General features: G+C 34.6%; 1 protein-coding gene across 1 annotated transcript in view; it reads left to right on the top strand.

Annotated features, from left to right (window-relative positions):
• Positions 1-24933, top strand: part of LOC110381148 (supervillin) — a 190337-nt gene that overhangs the window by 157173 nt on the left and 8231 nt on the right. The window contains exons 13-17 of the mRNA XM_064036849.1: positions 3893-3967; positions 10458-10569; positions 21341-21448; positions 22813-22973; positions 23947-24122. Of these exons, the coding sequence (XP_063892919.1) occupies positions 3893-3967; positions 10458-10569; positions 21341-21448; positions 22813-22973; positions 23947-24122 (632 nt within the window). The remainder of the gene's footprint in view (positions 1-3892; positions 3968-10457; positions 10570-21340; positions 21449-22812; positions 22974-23946; positions 24123-24933) is intronic.

Raw genomic sequence — 24933 nt, 5'->3', positions numbered from 1 at the left:
TCACGTCAGGAAATTGATAGCTCACCTACCTATGTTATTTATTATGGTGGGCGAAAACCATTTAGGCTGTTTGCCTATGATGAATTACTTAGTATGTTTGGCATTTTGGATTGAATGAATTTTGCGGCTAAGTGACTAAGAATGTTTTTACTTACAACTAAGTTGTAAGTTTTATTTTATTTTGCAGTGCCCTACAGGGTACACAATTGTACCTAGCTCTAAGCCAAATTGTAACACCTTCTTTATACATTGTGGAATGCAAATACATAAATAATATAAATATGAATAAATAAATTAAATCAAAGGTTAGGGACATTTTTAGGAAACAGGTAGGAAACAAAGTATTCTTTCCCACATCTATCCATTGGATTTTTATTTATATTAAAAATAAAGAAAACCATTTCATACAACGTAGGTACAAAAACAGCCAAAACATGTACATAAATCATACATAAACATGACCATGAAAAGGCAAATATCGTCTGAATTTTCCTCTCACAGCCTTTAAGTTCCTTCAACATCACAATAGACTGAAACAATTTCCATAATATATTGTGACGTGACTATATTCTGCTAATGAGCGTCTCCAACCCTTTGTTTATATGAGCAAGCAATGGCGTCAGGCCCGTACACCCGGCAGACAAAGTTTCGTTGTTAATATCCTCTGTGCTAGGTGTTCGTGTTGTTACCGCTGTGTTGCACACTGTACTCGAAGGCTTTCGATAGTTCTGAAGTATTGACAGTTAGTTTAAAGCTGGAACAAAGCGGCTTCCTTTTAGTAAAATATATTATTTATGTTCGTACAAAGTTTTTAATATTTAAGGGTTAAATTTGAATAAGCTTTCGTTGAAGCTTTTACTTGCAATACTATATTTATCATGTTAAAAATACAATGCTTTCTGAAAGCTCGCATTTGATTTCCTTGGGTTTTTCCTTTACCACCATAAGCTTTCAGAACATATCGCATATCAATTAAATGTATGTTTTGTATGTAAATTGAACTCATCAGCTCCTTAATTTTTATACATCTCACTTTGCATGTTTCTGCTTTTTATAATTATAATGGAGAATTGGAAGTGACAAATGAGTTATTAAATATTTCCCCTCTCCCCTTTATCTTGTCAAAGATTCAAGTACAGTTAAAACAGTCTATACAAAATTCCATTTTGTCCAGACACCCATGGGTTTTCCCTTAACTAACGAAAGGATGGTTAAAGGAGCTTAAAGCTTAATGAACCCTTCTATCAACAAGGCGAGACAGCTAACAAAGACAGTTTTTTTCTTTAAGTCCTAAGTAATCTACACCATTTCCCTTACCATATTATCAGGTTACTGACTCCATTTAATTAGACCTACACAGGTATTCCAATACACCATACTTCCTTCACTGAAGCACTAAAAATTACAATTAAGTGTTTATGCAAATTGTGTGAACGTGATGCCTCAGGTTCTAGCTAACGTTACCTTCAAGAGAACACGTTGCATTTACATTTAACTTTACTATGAGAAACTCGAATCGAAATCAAAATAGTAAGTATTATGTAGTGAAAAAGGTTCGAGCCGTTCGAGAGGGATTGGTGAATATTTTATATTGGTGGTAAATATACTGTATTTTTGCGGTGATGCATTTTTTATTTTGCTATTTTCGTTGTTTGTGGAAAACACGACGAGATTTTTGGTTTGCATGACTCAAACATAAAATAAAGTTTTCCGAGATTTAAAAAAAGAGAAAAGTTTTTTTTCACGGTAATTTACGATTTATTTTTATTCATCGCATAATTTCTCACCAATTCCTTATTCGAGTAACACAAGTAGTAAAGCGTAGGCCTCTGAAGGCTGAAAGCTGCCGCCCGCCCACCAGTCGCTCCACGAACCGCGTAGGGCGCGCTCGTAAGGCAGCCTCGCACGAACATACGCTTCTAAAGCCTTTTGTTTTCAAAACATTCGGTTTGTATTACACTTCATTAATGTTCAGTGTTCTCTGATTGGTTCTCCACTTTTTAATTAACTTTCAGCAAATAAGTTCACCTCTGGGAAATCGTAAGCAACACTTTATAATTATGAAAACGTAATGGCTTGTTTTGAGTCAGTTGATTTGTTTTTCAATTGCACACAGCTTTTAGTTAAGGTAATATTTTATGCATTTTATAATAGTTTCGAGCAAATATTGAATTTTTACTCGCTCTTTCATAAATTGTTTTTGAAAGTGATGGATGGGATTTTTACTCGTTTTTATCGAAGTACAACAAAATGTACTAATGACTTTGTGGCGTGAGTTCACTGAACGTTTTTTTGTCTGTAGTTGGAAATCTAAACTCATTATTTTTAATGGAGTATTAAGTTCTTTTATCTGCAGAAGACAAAAGCACGATAAAGGACTTTAAAACGTCAAGTTTTGAGAATTTTTCTTCGTATTGCAGACTAGATTTATATTTACGTTTCTTTTTTTGTTAGAAAAGTTGCTTAAAGACTAAATTGTTTGAGTTTCATGGCAATAAAATATCGAGATGCCACAAAACTTGGTATTGGCGATGCAATCCAATAGATACCTACTGATTGGCCGCCTTTATATTTAGTTTACGATCGCATGACAATACGATATTTTATAAAGTTTTTTTTGTCTTACTATTCGCTTTTTATTTATGAATGCTTTTGTTTTGCTTTACATAGTCCTTGTCATTGTGTAAGTTTTCTTCGTTGCAAGCAGTCGTGTTGATAATATTTTACTAATAGTCATATCCTTGTTTATATTAAGTGATTCATTGTGTTTGAGCATTATCTTGTAATACATGTGATCAGTGCTGTTTTGAACAATCAAAATCTTGCAGTGATAAATGCTATTATCTTAAAACAGTTGTGTTTAAGCTGTTCGGTGTTATTTTACGTACAGAATAAAACATGTTTAAGTTACGAAGTGCCTGTTATAAAGGTGGATAACGCTATCAACCGATAATATAATTCCTTTTTCCACTGATTTTTCCCATGATTATTGGATATTCCCTAGTTTGCAATAAATAAAATCTAATTTATCGTAAAATATTCTACTTTCCACATGTTAATTTTGCCATCATTAATTAACCGCATTTACCTATAACATACAAAGAGGATAACATAGTCACGTCGACACTATGTAATAAATAATTGTTATCGGTACGTTTCCGAACGCGATCGTACAGTCGTTTGTCCGTCTGTCAGTCCGACAGCGTCCTTCCATCACAGACGTACAATTGTCCAACAATTTCAATAACATCAAATAAAACACTTTTCTTTAGATATGTGACGACTTGTGATTCAATATTTTCTTGTAATACGTGTACAGTTATTGTGTAAACCGCCAAAATGTTATCAGTACGAACGTTCGAAGAGAGACTCTTCAATTTCAAATCTCTTAAAGAAAAGTTTGAACAGACCAGGTAATTTTATTTTATTAGTTGTTTTACTAATTTACGAGTGTTTTATGGAAATAATTTGTGTAATGTGACATTGTTTCTGAAGAGAAACCTGAAGAAAGTTTTTGTTGTTTAAAGAAATTGTGAATGGTTTTTCATAAGTGTGCTGCCTTATTAATTCAAGTTGCATTTTCATATTTTGATGGTCATGTGCTTAGTTTTACGTACAATCCTCATTTCATAAATGAAAACATAGACGTAATATGTATAGTTAGGTAAATGCTTAACTGCATAGGAACTCAGATGAATAAATTGAGAATCACCAAATATCATTCATATCATAGATCTGCCAGTAGGTTTATATTAACTCAATAAGCTTCCTTATTATTTAATAAGGGCAAGATGATGATGATGAAGCTTCCTTATTACTTCATCTAAGCTTTTTCCCAATTACTTGTTTTAATTGTTTGTTTATTTATGTTTTTTTGTTTGTTTATTTGCAGGGTCGGCGGTGGTGTGCAGCGGAGCGCCACACATGCCGAAATGCCGCACAAAGGTGGAGGCACTATTGCCGAAAGGTAACTTTATCCATATTTCTTTTAAGGAAATATTATTACTAAAATCGAAAATATTTACTTACTGTAAGAAACGTTACATAGCGTACGAAACGTGCCCACGCTAGGATAAGGTACCTATTAGGTCGCATGAGCATTAATTGCATTTAAAAACATATAATTTTCTTAGAACTCTTGATTAATTGCTGTCTGTACGTTATCTACTAATTTATATTCAGAATGATGGTTTCCTTTTTAGGATTAATTTCAGTTTTTGGGGATCTAATAAAAAAGTTACGATCTTGATTGGTTGATAAAAATATATCATATAGCATGATTCAGTTAAACTTCTATAATATCATTCTTTAACGATGTCATATGTGTGATCATTCTTTTTATCTTGTTAGCTAATCAAAAAGTCAGAACTTTTGTAGTTCAATCTATCTGAATCATTTGCTTCCTTGACTGTCAAAGTTATCCAGATAGTTCCTGTTTTAGTTTTATCACAGTTATATTGTCCCTCAATAAGACAAACTTTCCTGTTGAATATTCTCAAACGGATCATGATTACATACTTGTTAAATAGTCGAATAGAAACTAGATATTGAAACTATGAGAAATAGCGAAAACATCCTTTGTTTTCTATGAAAATAAACACTATTGTCTTCATCTAGTTTTAAATCTTATTATGTCCTACAAATGTAAATCGTAAGTTATTGTAATACGTAAGAGTAGTGAGGCACGTGCTGAAATCTAAACTTTTATTTTTAACTAGCCGTTTTCCCGTGGTTTCCGAGTCCTGTGGGAACTACTGCCCGTACCGGGATAAAATATAGCCTGTGTCACGCAGGCAGAGTGTAGCTTTCTAACCGTGAAATTTTTTTTCAAAATGGTTCATCAGTTTCGGAGCCTTAGGGCACAAACTAACAGAAAACGTCCTCTTTATTATATTAGTATAGACAGTTAGCTTACATCATAGTTATCTATCGATTTAGGGTAGGTCGTTTCTAATCGTGAGGATGCCAATTTGTAGGCGTATAAAAATGTGATTCATGAGGCCATAGTCAATGTTAATTTATTAAGAATTTTTTTCACTATCGGAATATTTGGAAGGTACATACTATATATTGCCACGATATATCGAGTTTGCGTATCGCAGTTTCTCATGGTGAAATTTTAGATCGATGATAAAAATTGGAGATAACAATGTAGGTAAATTGATTAACTGAATCTTCAGTAAAACTCCATCAAAACATTAAGGGCCTTACTACAAAAACTTTAAACCCTGTTTTACACTTGTCTAATAAAATTTTGGCTGCAAAATGAACCGTATGTCAACGTCATAATTTGTCATTTTTTTAGACAAGGCATAAACTGACGTTTAAAAGTTTTTGTGGTAAGACGGTAAATATATTACTCTGAAAACAACCAAGTACAAGTACAGCAGAAATCTGATGCAGGAAAAACATGCGGCATAGTTTTATGACGGGTAATCAGTAGTTTCTGCAAAAGGATAAAATGTTGTTACATTAATTACATGATTAACAGTACTTTGGAGCTGAACATCCTGTTTGTTCTTCTTTACTGAAAGATAAATACGGAAACAAACATTAACAAAATAATAATAAACATTAAGTTACAGCACTAGTACAGAACGTAATCAATAAGGGCTAATTATTATACAATATTGGCATAGCTTTCTTTCATAATGTCAGCAAAGTTAAATAGATGTATAATCACTTGATCCTGATTTACAAAGATACACTTGATAAATTCAATATTAGTTAAGTGATCTTATTATAAACAAACATAAACTAGTAATATTGAATACAATAGAATTGTTCACAATACAGGAATACATACAGCTATAAATAATAAAATTCATTAGTGGGTTTACCGAGCCCCATGCCCCAGATCACAATAATTTATTTTATTTATTTATTTATTTAAGGACAACCAACAAAGCATACACCAGAAAGAACATGTTATAGCACTTACATAATAATTACATTTTGTAGTGTAGCCTTAATTAAAGGCTGCCACGGCATGCATTAAACATAGGAGTAAGAAAAAAAACAATAAAAAAAATCATTTGCCATGTTACTAGCTAAGAATATTGTGCTGACTTGTGCCATCCAACAATTAATCACAGAAAGGAAAAACAAAACCTAAACATTTTATAAGTTTCAAAGTCTTATATAAAAAAACAACAATAATAAAAAAACAATAACAATAATTTACCAATTTTACCGTTATGATAATGCCCCGTGCAGGGTAGACTTGAATTTATGTAAAGAGTAAGACATGTCGATATCTACGTTGGGTGAGCTTGACAGACGACTAAATTGTACCTGCATTCTATTTACAGTAGAAAAATGGCCCAGATTGGTCTTAAAGTTCTTAGCGCTAAACAACCGATATCGAGACTTTCGAGCGATTTTGTAAGGCACGTTAATATTTATTTGATCCAGTAACCGTGGACAATCAATGTGAGTATTTATTATTTTATACAGGAACAGATGATCTAGGATTATACGGCGATTTTCTAGACTCAGAAGTTTGAAGTGTTTCAAACGTGAACCGTAGCTAGATTTGTTTCTGCCTATATTGCAGTGATATGACAAGTGCCAAAGAAATCTTTTTTGCACTGATTCTAAACGTTGTTTATGTATCTCGTAGAATGGAGTCCAAGCTATACTGCAATATTCCAAGCCTGACCTGACTATTGAGTTAAATATTGCAATTTTAGTTGAGGCGCGTTTGAAATTTTTGCAGTTGCGAAGTATAAAACCCAACATTTTAAAACCTTTAGTAGCAATTTTATCAACATGAACGTTAAAGCGAAGCTTGTTGTCAATATAAACACCCAAATCACGGATAACTTCTTTCTCGCATATAATTTGGCCATTGATATTGTAACTACAAAAGTACGGTCCTTTTTTCCTCGAAAAGTGTACGTGATTACATTTTTCAGCATTAAGTATCATATTATTATCTAAACACCATATGGAAAAACGATCTAAGTCTTCCTGAAGTTTATGATGATCTTGAGTGCCATCTATTCGTTTAATGATTTTTAGATCGTCCGCGTATAGGTATATTTTCGAGTGTACAAAACAAGACGCCACGTCGTTTATGAATATATTGAAAAATAACGGGCCCAAATGGGAGCCTTGGGGTACACCTGATGGAGTGAGATACGTGTTCGACGAATAACCATTAACCACAACTTTAGCCGTGCGTTTAACAAGGTACGACTCACACCATTGCAACAACTTTCCTGCAATTCCGATCGCTTGTAACTTGTTGATTAACAATTTGTGATCCACCCTGTCAAACGCCTTGCTAAAATCAGTGTAGATTACGTCTACAGGTGATCCACGATCTACGGCGTCCACTAAATCTGAAATAAAGCACGCAAGATTGGTTCCAGTCGAGCGGCCCTTCATGAAACCGTGTTGTTCAGGCATCAATATTTGTTTTACATGCCACGATAGTATAGGAAATACTAAAGCTTCGAACACCTTTCCAAAAATGGACAACATAGACACTGGCCTATAGTTGTTCGCAGCGGACTTGTCACCAGCCTTAAAAATTGGTACTACTCGCGCTTCTTTCCAAGCCTTCGGAAAACAACCTGTGCTTAGCGATTTATTATAAATCACAGAGAGAGGTTTTCCCAAGGCGTCACAACATTTTATTACAAAAATGGAGGGCAGTCCGTCGGGCCCTGGCCCCTTATAAGGGTCAAGTCTTTTTAACGCTTTAATAACAGTATCCATGGTTAATGTCAATTGGGTCGGGAAATCGGTATTCTGCCATTGCGCAGCTACATGTTTAGACGTAACATTAACATTGTTGATGTTATGAGGATTGTAAGCAGATGCAAAACATGAAGCAAATATGTTGCAATTCTCTGCTCCATTGCGCCCCTTGAGGTCGTCGTGATGAATTGAGGAAGGGTAAGTACTATTTCCGTTACGTTTATGCTTAAGAAATGACCAGAAGAGCTTAGGGTTATAAGTGATCGAAGATTCAATCGACTTGATATATAGCCTATAGTTAACGTTCATTAATTTGGAAGCTCTGTCTTTTAGCGTAATATATGAGATTTTATCTAGAGGGTTTTTAAATTTCGAATACCGTGTATGATACTTATTTTTTTCATGTAAAAGTCGTACAAGGTTCCTGCTAAACCAAACGGGATATTTGGAAGTTTTAGGTTTAGTCTTAGGTACGTATTTCTCAATAAGGTCATGAATAACTTTGTAAAATGTATCTACCATTGCGTCGACGTCGCAACATTGTGAGAATAAGCCTTGCCAAGATATTTCACTTAGTTCTTGAATAATCTTACTGTAGTCAGCTTTATAGAATTTAAATATGGGCTGCTGGTTAGGACGTAAGGTTTCCTCATGCAAGTTACACAGCAGTTCGAATTCCAGGGGCGGATGGTACGAATCTATGTTACTAAGAGGACTGTCGGACCTACCTAGATGATTTACCGCAATGTCAGACAACACTAGATCTAGAATCTTATTTTTATGGTTATATACATAATTATACTGAGATAAGTTGTTTAAAGAAATAAAGTCCAAAAGTCTCTGCTCATAAATTCCATTTTTATTTAAAGAAAATCTAAGTGGCAAGTCTGGCGGGCCCTTCCATTCAATGCTGCTTAAGTTGAAATCACCCAATACTAACGTAGCATTATAGTTTACTAAGGCATTATTGGCATTATCAATAAAATGTTCCAAAATATGATTTTGTACTATAATTGACAGAGTATAAACATTTCAATAGTTCAAAGTATTTCCTCTAAGAGTACAAAACCAGCGTGTTGGAATATTACGGTAAATAATTTAGTTATCATCCTCAACTGATTACTAAAAGAATCTTTAAAACTGTTGACTTTTCTAAATTGCCGTTTCTGAATGAAATAATCAGTGTTCAGAATATTGACACATTTCTTAATGAGTATTGACATAAATTAATAAAAATAAATACTTGCAGGAATTGTTCAAAATCTTATCTAAACTAGTGTTATCTTGACCCATAGAAATATGTCCGTAAATGAAACTTCGAAACAATAATATTTATACTCGTTACTTAACAATTTGTATGTGTCTTCCTCTAGTACCAAGTAATGTGTGTGCCTCTTACGGGCTAATTAAAGTTAATGACTTTTAGATAAAGGGCTCCGATAGGTCACCGTCCTTTGTTGGGTCTACAGACAATAAATATTTAATTGTGAAGGAACTAGCTATAGATAGCTTTGTTTATTTACTAACAATGTATGTTGTACCTATGTGAGAAAGATATGAGGTAGATAGGAATGTGTGTAATTGATGTATCCGTGTAGCATTAAATTCTGAACTTACTTTATAGCCACAATAATTTTAGGTAACGGAATTTCACGCGCGGTTTTCTCGTGAACTTGTCAATTCTACTAAATAATAAAAAAATATCCTTGTGCTGACTCTCAGCGTAACCAGCAATACATATTTTATGTTACGAATAAAAAACAGTGAATCCATTAATTTGTGTATTTCGATTAATCAGGTAGGACTGAATACGTCATGGGTTTTTACACTTTTTACTTTAAAAAAACTTCTTGAGGAAACTCACATGACCTAAAAAATTAAAATGTATCTATCTTGTGACTCAATTAAATTCGCAATGTGCGTATTTCGTCTGAGAGACATTGGCTTTTTACAAAGAGCAATAGTTGTTTTCAGTTTTACTGTATGTTTACATTAGTTTTATCAATTTCTATTAAGCTAGGAAGTATTATATAATAAAAGCTATTCATAAAGCTTTTATAAGGGAGTCCCCTTCTAACAAATGATAAGCGAATGACTGATTACATTTTATATCAAAAGTGTGACACTTTTGCCCTTATAAACGAATCATTGTATTACTCCATTGTATTTCAAATTCCGATATACGAGCATATGTGAACTAGGTAATAATAAAACCCTTTGAATGCCCTAACAATGAGTAAATACCGTTCTATACAGCTTCATACGGGTCGATGGAAATTAAATTCTTAGTCCAATTGTGTGAAATACGCAATACCTTTTATTTGAACTGAAAATGTAGGATTATCCTCTATGTAGCGTGTTTATTGTTTTGGTTAAGCTTTGTACCTAATTGTTGCTTGTAATCGTATTGTTTATCTTTTATTATGACATTGTAAAAATTTGAATAATAATTTGAAATTAATTTACCTATGACTGAAATATTTTTGATATTAATTTTACACTAAGTTGAAATGTTTTTGTAGGTTAGGGAAAAGCTTTGCTTGAAGTGCATCCTTTTGTTGCCAAAAAACCATGTGTTTACAATGTGTTTAACGCATTTTTAAATATCGATTTACTTAATAAGCCCTGAAAAACGTGAAAAAAGTATTTTTTAAAAGTTCCCTAAGGTCCAAAGTATTTTATAGGAATAGTATTATACCTCTATAGTTCTACAATTTTATATTAATTATTGAATTTATTTTTATTTTCAGGTTGGCGGCTCTTCACGCGGCGGGCGCAAACGATTGGAGAGCGCGCGTCTGCCGGCTGAGCCCCGAGCGAGAGGACTCCAAGGCCATCGAGAGAGCCAAGAATAGGATCAATGTTAGTACACATTTTCTATTCTATTGATTAATTTTGAGTTAAGACGAGAATGCTAACAAAATGTTTCATAAGGCCTAAGAAAGATCGCAAAAATCTTGTAGGTAATATTAGGACTAGAAATTTTTATTGGATGGATAGGTTCTCGCATTGACAAGACTATCAAAAACATCTGTCATGTATTATGTAGTGTCAAAGGAAAGTTAATATCTTCAGACTTTGTACGTTTAGAACTGTAAAGATACCTTCTGTCTTCGCCTTACTCAGCTTTGCCTGCAAAATGTATGAATAAAGCAAACGTAGCAAAGAAGCGTCTATCATACATCCCATCAAAGTGCTCTTCAAAAGATTCCACATTACGCTACACGAAGGTACTCGCAATCTCCATCAAGCTCCCATCTATTTAAAACCTATGCCTAGGGGCAAAACTTACCGTTACGAGAGCCCTACGCCCGTGCTAACCTTGCATCACTTTGACAGTCCCCCCTGTAATAAGCAGAACCCTTCAAGACAAGGGCTTCTCATCTATTGTGATACTGCAGAACACGTCTGTTACCACCCGGGATCATATACCACCGGTCTTGCAAAAATAGACCGTATTTTGAACTCCTTAAGGGTGATAATCGATTGGTTGCATAGTGTTGTTATGTGAAATTGGCGTTTAGGTTAATTTGTGTTGAGATTTATGCGAATGTTACGCATGTTTTGGTTGTAGTGTCTGGTTAATTGGGAAGGGTAAATCTTGATGGTGTGATTTATGAGCTTCACCTGTAAATATTCGTTTCAGAGGTAAAGCTCCAAAGTCTTACTAAAAAGGAGTCGCTTCAACTTGAATAGAGATGTTAATTTATGTTCTATTCTTTAGGGGGTTTTGACGTGTTAAGTATTCTAGCATTATTTTATTTAAGTAGTCATTGTTGTCAACTTACTGTATAAAATGTGACACTTTCATAGCTTAATTTCCATTAACTTAATTGCGTTGTCATAAAAATATTATATAGTAAAGTTGAGGCGTATCGATTGGATGAGTATTGTCAAGGTCGGCTGTAGTGTGAGGCAGAGATATCTCCAATGGAACTTCGTCTTCACCTAATATTCCAAATAAGAAAGACTATGCGAAAAAAGTTTTTATATACTGACTTCACCAGCGGTTTTACCCGCGTCCTGAAGGAACTATTTACCGCACATAAGTAAAAGTAGCCTATAGTTTCATTAAAATTCTTTCAGTTGTTTTTGCGTGAAAGAGTAACTAAGGCTTCCAGATATGCCTATAAACATCTTCTATAAGGATCTCGTAAAACTGCAGTTATGTCGTTTCGATAGGTCCTGGCTTATAGGTAAATATTTAAATATAGAAATAAACATAACATAACATAGAAATAAATAAACATAATATCAAAGTGAAATATTTCTTCGTGAAAGCATTACTTCCGCAGTGTCTCATTTAATTTATTCCATTAATTACCCTAGTTAAGGGTGCGGCATTTATAATATTACGTGCAAAAATGTTTACTACATTAGCCTTGAATTTTTTTTGATGTAATTGGCAGCTGTCGTAATGTCTATACATAAACAGAAATATTTTATAGGTGCTCTAAGGATAATCGGAAATAAAACCTTTAAAATATTACACATAATAACAAAATTATTGGTCGTTTTGTAAACTTGATATTTTAATCCCGAGCAAGGATAAATTTTGATGTGGCTACCGGTATTAAATTCAATATTTTTATTGATTTTTAATATACAAATCGATAGTGCAATTTACAATATCATAAAGATTTTATTGTTCACAATATCAGTAGGTCTAATTTTATCTCGGAACAATAAGCTTCCGCTTACAAAATAACTAGTGACATGTGTCATTGACCTCTTGCCAATGTCACGCATGTTTTAAAGCGAGTCCACGCCTTTCGTGAACTTTACTTAACGAGCTCAAATCGCGTGTCACCTCCAAAATTGCTTGAAATATTCACACCATTCTCGACCTAATTTCTAAATAGTTAAGATCTTTATTTGTAGGCTAAACTTTCCGGTCCCAACAAAAGGTATGTTGACAGGTCACGGTACAGTTTCCTAGTTAGTAAAACGTTAACCTAAATCTCCCCTTGTGTTTCTTCCTATCCGTCACGCCGCATTGACGTTTTAATTGGAAACTGACTGATTTATGATGTTAGAAGATCAATTTGTTAAGATAAAATGGCTTTTAAAAGACCCCAGAATGCCCCTTCAGTTTAGTCTCTTGATTTTGAAAATATTTTCTTGTTAAAGAGGAAATTGTCCAGTTTGATTTTTAATTCAGTGCGAGGGGCGGTCGAGGGGTGCTTTAGCTTTCGTGGTAATGACAGCTTGATTTGTGTGACGGAATTTTATGTAGGAATAAAAGCAGTATTTTTGGAGTGTATAAAAGCATTCTAGTTGCAATGAAGCTTGAAGATATTTATGACTCTGTGGTTTTATAATTTTCGGCGTTTTTGCGCCATACCTATTCTCCAAAGCAATTATTTTGTAAATACGTTGCTTCTAATTAAATCTGGTATTAATATGCTCGCTAACTAAACCCAATTGCGCTTTCCTTTCATCACTCCATTGTGAATTGGGTTCCCCATCAAAGACATTAACGAACACATTTCGTCCTAAATCAATATCACGATGTGAACGTATCCAATATTGTCCTATTTCTGTACAAATAGCATTTCCTATACGACCGCGCTTTTCCATTTCCCGATAAAGCATAAATAATGCCGACGACACACGACAAATTTAATATCACGGAGAATATTAATGTGGTTCCTATCCGAGGTAGATTCTTGCTTTGATGTCCTTTTAAATAAAGTTCATTGGATTGTGTTGGTTAATCGACTGTAGTGTCTAATTCTATAATTCTATAATTCAAACCTTTGATTGTGTTTTCTACATGACAAAAATGAGTCTGCCCTTAACACCGAATTTGTATATCGAACACTTTCCCCCAGATTTAATTTACGACGTAAGAGATTTATATTCCCGACCCGATTTAGCGTACCAATTTATTTCAAAAAGATTTCGTGTCGATGATCAGCAAATGGGAAGCGATTTCTCTCAGGAACTGCGCTGTCATCATCGTACCCTCTTTTCCGCTAGTTGATCTCTGCTAAAGGTAGGAATAAAACTAACACGGTTTTATGAGGCCTTTAAAACTTATGTACTTACGAAAGTATTTCGGCTATGGACAGTAGTATATACAACAAATTGCAATGTGAATGTAAACTTGACATTAAAAACTAAATTAATTTAAATGTTATAGAAATAATTGTTTCTTAATTATACTTTTGGGAGTTAGCACCAGTCAGTCAGAGTATAATTACTAATACAAAGGTTAAAAAGAAAATTGGAGCTAATAGTGACCTTTTGCTGACATAAGCCTTGTCTCATAACTCAAGGCTGTTCATATTTTCGCGACTTTCCCAACTTTCGCACTGCCTTAAACGTTCTAGATTAGTCTATAAGCTATATTTACAATAAGTATCTTTCAAACATTCTAGATATTGACTATATTGATTCAAAAATATTTCTAGCATTTAAAGGTTTTTCTACATTAACACCTGAAAAAACAAATGCCTTTTAACTTAAGTATAGACCACTCTGATAACCTTATAATGTTATTGCAAGAACCAGCAGCATGTTATTACCGTGTCATCTTCATCAGTAGTTCCCCGGTTAAGGTCGGCAACTAAAGTTCAAGCTATTTTGGGCTAAACGACATTACTATTTATGGCAAGCTACAAATATCCCCATGACCTTTCATGGCTTTTGTTTCAAGCCAGCCGTACTTTTGTGCTCCGTCATTGTGCGTAAGCTTATAGCATGTTAATATGCTATTGATAACCTTTTTGGGTATATTTTTGTTCTATTTTTAAGTCAAAATTGACGATTTGTATCGGTATATTTCAACAGCATGTTAATGTACTATTCATAACCTTTTTGGGTATATTTTTCTTCTATTATTAGGCCAAAATTGAAGATTTGTTGACATATTTTCAGGATCTCTGCCCAATCGGGCTCTAAACTAAAAATAAACTGTAATTGCTCTTGTAATTTCCCACCTTAATTGATTATCCTAATCTCAGAATATTTTTACGATTCCCGTAGTTCCGAAGGGATTTTCTCCAGTATTTACTGAAGCGACAAATTGGATTTGTCCCGGCTCGTGACGTGTTTTTATTAGATCATGTGTCAGCGCCATCTATGTTTGACGGCGGAAATCAAATGCGCGCTCGTGGCGCCGCCAGTGGCAGTGTACGTAATCTCGTTATTAAAAGCGGGAAAACATTACTCGTTTAATTTGTAGATATTATTGAATAGAATGGTAATATCAACATTTTGTGTTATATTTGTAACAAGCCGTTTTCCCGCGGCTTTACCCGCGTTCCGTGGTAACTACTGCCCGTACCGTGATAAAATATAGCCTATGTTACTCGTGGATAATGTAGCTTTCGAATGGTGAAATAATTTAAAAAAAACGGTCCAATAGTTTTTGAGGCTATTCATTACAACCAAACAAACAAAATTTTCCTCTTTATAATATTAGTATAGATAGAGGATAAGAAGAGAAATGATAATGATAATAATTGCAATGCTGTCATGCTGAAAAAGCCTTTTAAAGCTAACTCATATACTTCCTCACCAATTTATCGTATTCAAATCGTCGTTTAATTGAAGATAAACACTTATTCCTGCATTCTAGGTCGTATTTGCCTGCATAATTGAAAGGGTATAGCGTCCTCATACCATAGATGGCACATTGTAACACTCGGCATAACCCGACCATATAGGGAAGCATTAAAATGAGGTCGCACTCTGTACGTCTCAGGTGTATTTATATCTATGTCTATTTATACTATATAAAAATAAAGGTACACAATGCGACGTAGGTGTTCTAATTTCAACTCTATAACGTTCAAAAAGTCTTTGTACGGACACAAAAAATTATTAATTATGTAGTTCTTTGTTTTCAATGGATTGGATCATTCAATGCCTTTTTGTGTAATTTAGGAAATATGTGTTATTATTTTAAGTCAAAACGTATTGAATTTGGTATCTTTGATAGTTAAATGTGTCCATTGTTCACATTATTCGTCATTTACAATTTGATTGTCCGTTTTCCCTTAATTGTTGACTAATTGGTGATTGTACATGTTTGCTATAAAAAGAATGTAAACGATACAAAAAATTCTATTGTTGTCCTCATCATTTATGTTATGTGGTGTTTGATAAGGCAGGTATTTATTTATACTTACCTACAATGTGCCCTAAACATAAACATTAGTATTTCATATACATATAAAAGCTTCTACAATTGCAATGATCAATGCTTAGCCGCAAGCTGTAATCCTAGCCGACTCAGTTACCAGCCCAGCGCATGCGCAGTCGTGACGTAACGTAGGTAGGCGCGTGCGCCTCTCGGACCCCACCAACGATTGTAAATCGCTGCATTTAGTCAATTATTAACTATGTATAAATATTCATTGGGTACTTGTTCTCTGGTATTTGTAGTATGCAATTTATGTTTTACGGTTGGTAATGTTATGCATTTAGGTACGTATTTCCTTTGCTCGATTATTGCGATGCAGATAAATAGACGTATTATAATTGCAAGTAATCTGTTTTAGATTCTAACTTAGGTCCAATCGATGCGAGAAAAATGAACCGGACGAGATAAAAAACTAGATGCCAGTAATTGTAAAAGTAATTTTTAAATTAATAACTGTATACAAGACCAAGCTTATAAGAAACATTCTCAGTCTTCCCACATAAATATTTAGATTTTATCGTTGTAAAAACATTTTTACTTGGCAAACAGCTCGTTAAAATCCATCAACTCGTTACATCAACGCTACAAAACTGTCATATACAACTTAATAAACTGCAGCACATTTTAAATTAATGGCGTCACTAAGAACTACCTAATATGTACAATATAAATCAAGCGCACCTCATATATTACCTTTCCTGTTTGTTAATATAAAGACTTACAAAACAGACATGTACTTCTTCTCGAATATCACAAGGCAAATATAGACGCATACGCAATATATTTCGCATTCCATCCAAGTATTCATGCCAATTACCAAAGCAGTTTCTGGATTCTCCACAGTCTTCAAAAACATGACCAATGAATCTGTCACTAAAAATAAAAGAACTGATCTTAATTGGCCAACAATACTGGTCAATGATGAATCGTCTTGATATGGCGTTTCGCAATAGTAATATTTAATTAAAGAAACATCCAAAGAACATCTGTCAGTCTCCGCTTCATAGTTTAGTATTACACTCATTAGTCAAACAGTGCCAACGAAACGGTTATGAAAGTGCTCCACATAAATTTTGGCGTTAGAAGCTAAATCTAATTATAAATCTTGGCCACTGCAAAGTTATGATGAACCCAATGACGGCCGCGTGGCCAAAGTTTGCTTTTTAGAGCAGAAAGTCGTAAACGTGAGAACGCCAAGGGATCGTTAATTTGTAATATACCTTACACTTAAAACAATTTGTAATAACGATAGACCGATGTAAAACCCGGTGGCACACCATACCATATACCCATAAAGAATATCAATAAATGGATAATATATGGAGAAACATTTGAATAATCAGCATATTATGATAATTAAGTTGTTGCTGAAGTTACGAAGACGCATTAAAATTATAAAACAGCTCTTGTGCGAATACAAAACAGTAAAGCTTTGTTTGAATAATATGCACTTTGCTTTCCAAGCCAAAACTGTTATTTCTCACGAAATTCGACGCTCGTTCGTCGTTTTCCTTTGTGTACAATCACATATGTAACAAGATATCATTCGAAAGTGTGGTATTAGTAACTGTCTATCCAGTAGCATTAAAGTAACTTTTGTTTCGAGGAGAAATCTAGAATCATAAAAGTTTTTTCTTCATTATTTAACAGCGATAATTTTTCAAGAGCCTCGGTCACTTTTTATTTATACCCATTACTCAAGGTTGACTCATATTTGGCATATCAACATTTAAAGCCTTGTAGACGATTTCCGGGAAACTTGCCGGATCGTTGGGCAAACAAAAAGCGAATCTTAATTTCCATGTATCAGAAAGCAGTACTTGTTGCACATGCATCGACAATGACCCGGCTGCTTGGCGAGACGTACTGGCACCGTCAGTTGTTTTGGGCTAGTCGGCCAATGCGCGCGCGCTACGGTCGCGGTCTTTCACGGGTTTTTGCCTTCAAAAATCGCGTTCATTAAGACGCGCCAAAATATTGTTAACAGTGACTTTGAGATCGTGTGTTGGTTAAACATCGGTCGGATGTGAATAATGTGCAGTTTTGTGTGATTACATTTTATTTTAATTAATATAATCTTCTCAGTTATCAAATTCAGTTTCTGTATCTCAAGGCCTATAAATCTCAATAAGTTTGAGATACAAGGAATTGTAGCTACTGTTGTGTACGCGTTGTTGTTAATTGAGACAAATAGCAATTTACACAATTTAATGCCATGGTGAATTTTGTTATTGATTGCATAAACATAGCGGTCTTCATTATCGTCTGATATCACTTATCTTTGCTATCTTTTGTGCCGACCTTGTAATCTGTTATAGGTTAACGTATCGCTGTGTGTTCGAATTGTTCGTTGTGGCAATTCAAATCCTTCATCATATAGTTCGTTGTCTACTTCTCTTCTGTATCCTCCATTTACTGACTGTCAAGGATCAAGACCACGTTTACCTTTCTGCCTTTCATGCTAAGTGCTTTAATCAAGAGATAGTTCTTTAGATTTGAATATTCACGAATAGACACCGACACTTTCGCCCCTTATTTCGCGTTTCTATTTCTGTTAAACTTTAATTATTCTTTGTGTACGCCAAAGGCATGTAAACATTCGAATTCTCAACGTCGTTCGTAATTTGTATTCTATGCAAGTTAAAGATTTCAATTTGGCCGCATATTTGTGTGTCGTATGTTGATAGTACAATTGTGATGGATTCGTCCTATATTGCCTTCGCCATTGCCTCTATTGAAGTTTATTAAAGCATCGTTGACAGGATTGACGTATCATTACTAGTCTAGCGCGTCACTAAATGTGTTAGTACCTATGTGGTTTATTTCATCTTCCTGTTTGTTACACATTGTTCACATTATGTACGAGTATTTGTCTATTTCCATCCTCAAAGTTACATTAATTTTAATAATATTTTCATTGAATTAGCGTGCGCAGTTTTTGCTGGTTTCCACATTAGGCTGGGGCAAGTTCGCTTATTTGGCGCAAGCCCGGCGCGTCGACAGCGTTATTGCGTACATTGAGGTGGTTAGATGGAATCTAGTCTGTCGCAGCCCAGTTTTGAGCAATTTTATGTTTTTCCTGTTCTCTGTAATTGGTTAGTAATAGGAAAATCGGTTAGCGTAAGCTCCCAATGGTTATTGCTGTAATTATCAACCATTTATACTGAGCATGGTGTAACTGTTTTCACGGTGCTGTGATTAAACAGCTGGTTTCATTTGCATTGCTGCTACCCATTTGACTTCTACATGTGCGGCAAAAATGTCGTCAGCAGTTTTCTATTATTGTTTTCTTTTGTTTCAATCTTGTTGTTAACTGGTAAGCTACACCTTGTCTTTATTTGGGTGTGGTGTTGTCTTGGGTCAAGGATCTCTGATGGTACCGCCTGCGACGCACCTACAATATAGTATTTTTCATTATATATTGATGCGTCATTGTTGGTGCTACTGGTCGTATACAATGTTTACACACATTCTAGGACCTGCGCATGAGTCACACGTGCCGTGTCCGCTGCCAGATGATAATGACGACTGATCTCGGTGATCAGTTCCATTCCGACCGCCGCAGTACGCGCATTGTTTACTAGATTTGTTGACATTATTTTTGTAAGCTTAGTTATTCTTATTATGCAACAGTGACTACACAGTGAATTAGCAGTGTTATTGAACGATATGCATTGTCCGATGCTAATATAAACAATGCGATACTCTAGTGTGTGAAACGTCATTGCTCAATTGACTCCTCATTACAAATGGAGCGCGAAGCCTTCAAGGATTTTTAGTGGCGCTATCAATAACGCATATCGATCTCATTATTCAGTCAAGTGATTAGAAAATAGTTCACGATGCTACTGGAAACGTTCATTGGACTTGGAATCCTTGTCTATTTACTCTGGAAATATTTATTGCCATCAAAACAAGAACCGTTTCATTATGAAAAACTGGAAAATAAGCAAGAAGCAACTGAAAAGGAGTGTGACAAGGTTATAAACAAAGACATATCCAAAGAGCCCACGACTGAAAGTATTGAAATCAAACAGAATGTTTTCGAAAACCTCAAAACTGAGCAAGTGAATGACAAACAAAATGTTTTTGAAAATCTCAAAAGTGAACAAGTTTATGACAAACAAAACAATAATTCTTTCACAACTGAGGAATTTATACCACCCAGTGTTTTGCTCAAGCAACAAAACGAGAAGCTCTTCAGTGAAAAACTAGTCAGACGGGAAAGCCCGCCAAAAGAAAGACTTGCGGAATTTCTCGAAAAAACTATTTTGAGAGATGACAAAATAAATTCCATAATACAAAACTTGTCTTTGGATAAAACTGAATTACTGATTCATGAGGAACCGGCAAAAGTGTTTTATTCCTCTTCCAAAGAAATTATACCGCTTACTAAGGACGAAGGACTGACTCTTAGCGAAAAGGCTATAGAGCAACAAAATACAATCGATGCCATAGCTGATAAAATAAAACTATTCAACGGAAATAATATCGTAAAGCATACTGAACGACTTGCCGACGACGTTGAAAATAAAACAGAGGAAAAGAAACCTGTTTTGAAGCTTCTTCAAAAGCAGCCAGGCTTTCCACAGGGTCTTAACTTCGGTTCGGTTATTGGAGAACTGAAAAATAAAACGAAAAACGCGAGCAATGGAGGTCTTAAACCCGTTTTTAAGAAGTTCGATGTCGATTCCGTGGACAATGTTCAGGCAGGTTTTATTTTTTCATTCAATACACAACATAAAAATGCCGGTTTTAGTAAACCAGGGCCAACGGATGCGTACAACTTGTTGCCAAAACTAATCAATTCTATTACTGTTTACATCCGTTAACTTCTTTCAATGACGGTTACACACTTGTTCATCGTTTAATCAAATTATAGTTATGACTTTCGTATACCTATTTACTCCATCTCCTGAGTGCATATCTTGCCACCTTCAGTGTACCTACTGTTTTTGTTAATGCCTAATTTTATTTATAACACAACGATCCTCATTTTTGACACGGCTTCATGCACGCATCCCTAAATTATGATTGATGTTAGCTACGAAATCGCTTCATTCCAAGACCTGCAGTTGAAACTCTAATTGCTATGGTTTCAAGCGACATATTATATACTGGATGTTATGCAAGATGGCGTGACAATAAATTATCAGTCCGTGAATGTAGATCAAATGCAATATTATAGTACATATCTATTTACGTAACAAAGCGGTTTGCATTCGATACACAATCGAAGGAAGATACCATAATTATAAAGTTTCACACTTTTTTCTCCTCATTAATCTAATGTCTTCATCAATCAGAAATGTGAACATTATATCTTTAGTAATTTCATCTGATAAAGAAAACAATGTTACGTTCAAATCACTGTGATCAATGCTTCACTGTTTTGAGTGAATAACCATTGAATTATACAACAATGAAATTGTCACTTCACTTTTGTTGACTATTATTGAAATGTGTCTTTGTTTGTTACAGGAATCTCTAAATTCGGTAGATGATAAGAAGAAAAGCATCGATGACAACGAAATAGGAACAACAAACATTCTAGCAGATAGAAGAAACAAATTAGAAACAGCTGCACAAGTAAGTAAAATAACCCAAATTATTATGAACATCACACAATGTAATTATGTGTAGAGATTAAATCTCCATCATCTACTAGAGTCAAAACCTAATTTAAGAATAAACGTGCCGAAACATTAATAAATTGAAGTGATGAATTACCACACACAAGTAATTACATCAATGATGTGTAAAATGTCGTGAGAAAACCCACACAATCACATTAAATCTTAGACATACTTGATGCCCTAAGAAAGGCAATAGGTCACTTGTTTTAACTAGCACATGAGGCATACCGACGTAGGACACATGAGTGTAACATGTCCATGCACCATGACTGCATGGACATGTTACAAATGAAACAAAACGATGAAAGCAATTCGTTTGGCATTTTATCGCTCCATTATCCTGTCGGCTGATAAAACACGACGTTCCACTCAGTGTGTTTTATCACTAAACATTTATATTTTTAATTTGAGAGCGGCTTGTTCTTACAGCTTCATATTTATCACTCTCTTCCTCTTGACATTCTCTTTCTAGGTCATGAAGCGATGCTCTGACAGTTTCTTGCCCATGCACGATTGCATTACACATCATGATTGCACGATCTTTACCAGTAACCGCTTATTTTTTGCCAGTGTCGTCAACTGCCATCTCAACGTCTATCATTACACCATCCCATTTATTTATTTGTTAATCAAGTAAATCGTATAAATCAACTTTCGACGCAGCTGTATAAATGCTAAAGTTCAGACCTTGCTAGTTGTTTAAACAATTCCGTTGCGTAAATAACTTGCGTCCAACGATTCCGCTGATATACGGAATGCAGTTTACAACAATTGCTTGACCTCAGGCCTTTCCAATGAACATTTATGTAAAACAAAACAGTTTATAATTGTGTTAATAAATGTATCCTTTAACGCTTAAGGATATTTAAAGATCAAGGGCTTAATGGTGTCTGGAGTGGGTAAGGCCAATTTGGAATGAACCCAATGATGCAGTACACAAATACATGAAGTGTTGATATACGGAATTATGAGTAAGTGACCACAGTGATTCATTGCCGATAGCGTTTGCAATGGCCACTCGGCCAATAAATTCTACTAGTTAAGTGTCATATTGTGGTTATTTCTTTTGAGTAAATTGGCACCACAGTATTGATACACAGGCTATAGAATCAATCGTAAAACTTTGACGAAAATGTCTGATTTTATTATACTACTAATTTGATAGAGTGAAAACAGTTGAAGCATAGTTTGGGAAAGGTATAAAAGCGTCGCTTTAAAATTGAAGGGCCTTCGACTACGGTGTACGGATCTAGCCTAACTCGTATTCACCTAGATCTTAAGTCAATTTTAGCATAAAAATTATTAATTTTGTTTCAGGGTTGGCGCAAACGAGTCCCACAAACCGACGCCTCTCTATTCACGGTAGCGGGCCGGCTTGAGAGAGACAAGGTGGTATCTGCCACTCCGCCCCTCACCCCGCCGCCGGCCGTCGCCCCCGTCATCGCGTCGCCTGGGATTCCTCCGCCTAATACCTTCAAGTGAGGATAAAGCTCTTTAGTAATTAATTCAAAAATAAGGATAAAACAGCCTTGGAAGTGGTACTACCAAACCTAAAGGCGACTTGCAGCTCACTTCCGAGCACTTTTACGCAAACCTACATAATGGGCACCTCCGTGTGAACACTGACTCGTGAGATATTCAGAACCGCCTTTAAGTTTGGCCCTATGAATACCTATCTAGGTTTCACTTTTAAAAGTGTATTTGACAGAATTTTGGGTTGCATATTACTTGTTTGCCTCTTCACCTTGCTAAAATGTTTGTGTTTGTTGAGAGATTTTCTTTCTGATGTGCAACAATCTAGAACAAAATTGACCTTACCATATTTGCTGATTTTATTACTACTAGGAAGTAGGTACAATGATGATGATACTTCTGGTTTGCGGTTTGAAATGTATCCTATGAAGATGGTTTCTGGTTTTAATCAGATGTTATACAAATTGGTTTAGTTTTTCTGTAGCATATAATTAGTTTACTGAGACGTAACTTTCACATTTTTGTTTGTAGTGAACAACTAAATGCACAATTACTCAAGTTAAGGTAAAAAGTGTTTGGAATGTGGCCAAAACTGAGCTTTCTTTTGCTAGCTTTTGATGTGACTTTACAACTAACAATGATATCATGATCTTCATAGACTAATTGATTTTCTTTGCTAAAGCAAATTGCACGTTGATGTGTTCCAAAAATGAGTGTAGTATTTAGTGGCATAGTAACGTAAATAATAATAAAGTCATTCGAGACTATATTCAGTAATACTTTCGATGTCAAATCATTCAACATTTTCCAACATTCATTCAACATCAATATTTTTTTTATTATCAAAAGGCTTAAGTCTCGTGTTTATTCTAATCCAGCAACTTTACAGTCATACTAAGTCTTTTCAGTCCATAAAGAAATACATATATTAAATACTATATGTTTTATAATCTATCATATTACGTGTAACTCAATCAGATCTCGCAAGCAAGTATCGCCGACGAACGGATTCGCTTCGGGCCCACATCGGTCGGCTTCGTGCGCCGTCGTGAGCGCCGCTGCAGTGGACAACAAGCCTAAAGAGAACAGGATCGATAGGGAATCCTTTAAAAGAAGTCATTCTGTCAGCGAGAGTATTAGCAGGGTTGATGAGAGTGAGTATACATTTTGTTTAATATTTTTACTTCTTTTCTTTCATTAACTTTAACTTTGGGTACTGGACCCTCGGAAGAAAGGGTCAATCGCGACCATTACATACAATCATTTTATGTTAGTTCACTAATGGAAATCAATTTGATTTTTTGTTTTCATAAAAAAAAATTGCTATTTTTAAGTCATTGAAATAAATCTAGTTATTACGGTTTTTAATGTAAAGAGGTCAATATTGTTATACAAGATTACATCTTTGAAGTCAATTATTAAATTATGACGTAGATAGTTATTATACAAAGCAACGGATTTTGAATAAAATTAGTCTAGAAATTATTCATTTCATAATTAAGCGGTTTAGTGTTTTGAATTTAAATTATTTAATCAAGAGTAGCACGGTTCGTAATTGCATTTGTCGGTTCATTTATACAGGTTAAATGTTATCTAATCTTTATTACATAAATGTCATGTAAATATGCGGGTGCAAAACATTATAATTATCATATTATTGATTAATACATATAATAATATATACGTTTATCGAGCCACTCATAAAAGTTATTACTGGCTATAGCGGCAGGTTATCGGTAGGTATTAGTAGGTGCACAAATATTTATTGCGTTACGGTTATCAATTTTACACGGAAAAACATAAGTGTTTGTTTATTGAAGTATGCAGTTTTATATGTATTTAATTTTCGCAGATTACAAGAACATTGAAAATGTTTTGCTTGTCATAAAAGCACTCAAATAGTTAAATAAATATGCCTGCTAAATAGCCCGCCTTTGGGTTTTTATTCGTCTTAAAAAGTTCGGG

The sequence above is a fragment of the Helicoverpa armigera genome, chromosome 11, assembly GCF_030705265.1.
Source record: "Helicoverpa armigera isolate CAAS_96S chromosome 11, ASM3070526v1, whole genome shotgun sequence".
Lineage (NCBI taxonomy): Eukaryota > Metazoa > Arthropoda > Insecta > Lepidoptera > Noctuidae > Helicoverpa > Helicoverpa armigera.
Note: the sequence above shows the minus strand (reverse complement) of the source record. Positions and strands in the feature narration are given on the sequence as shown.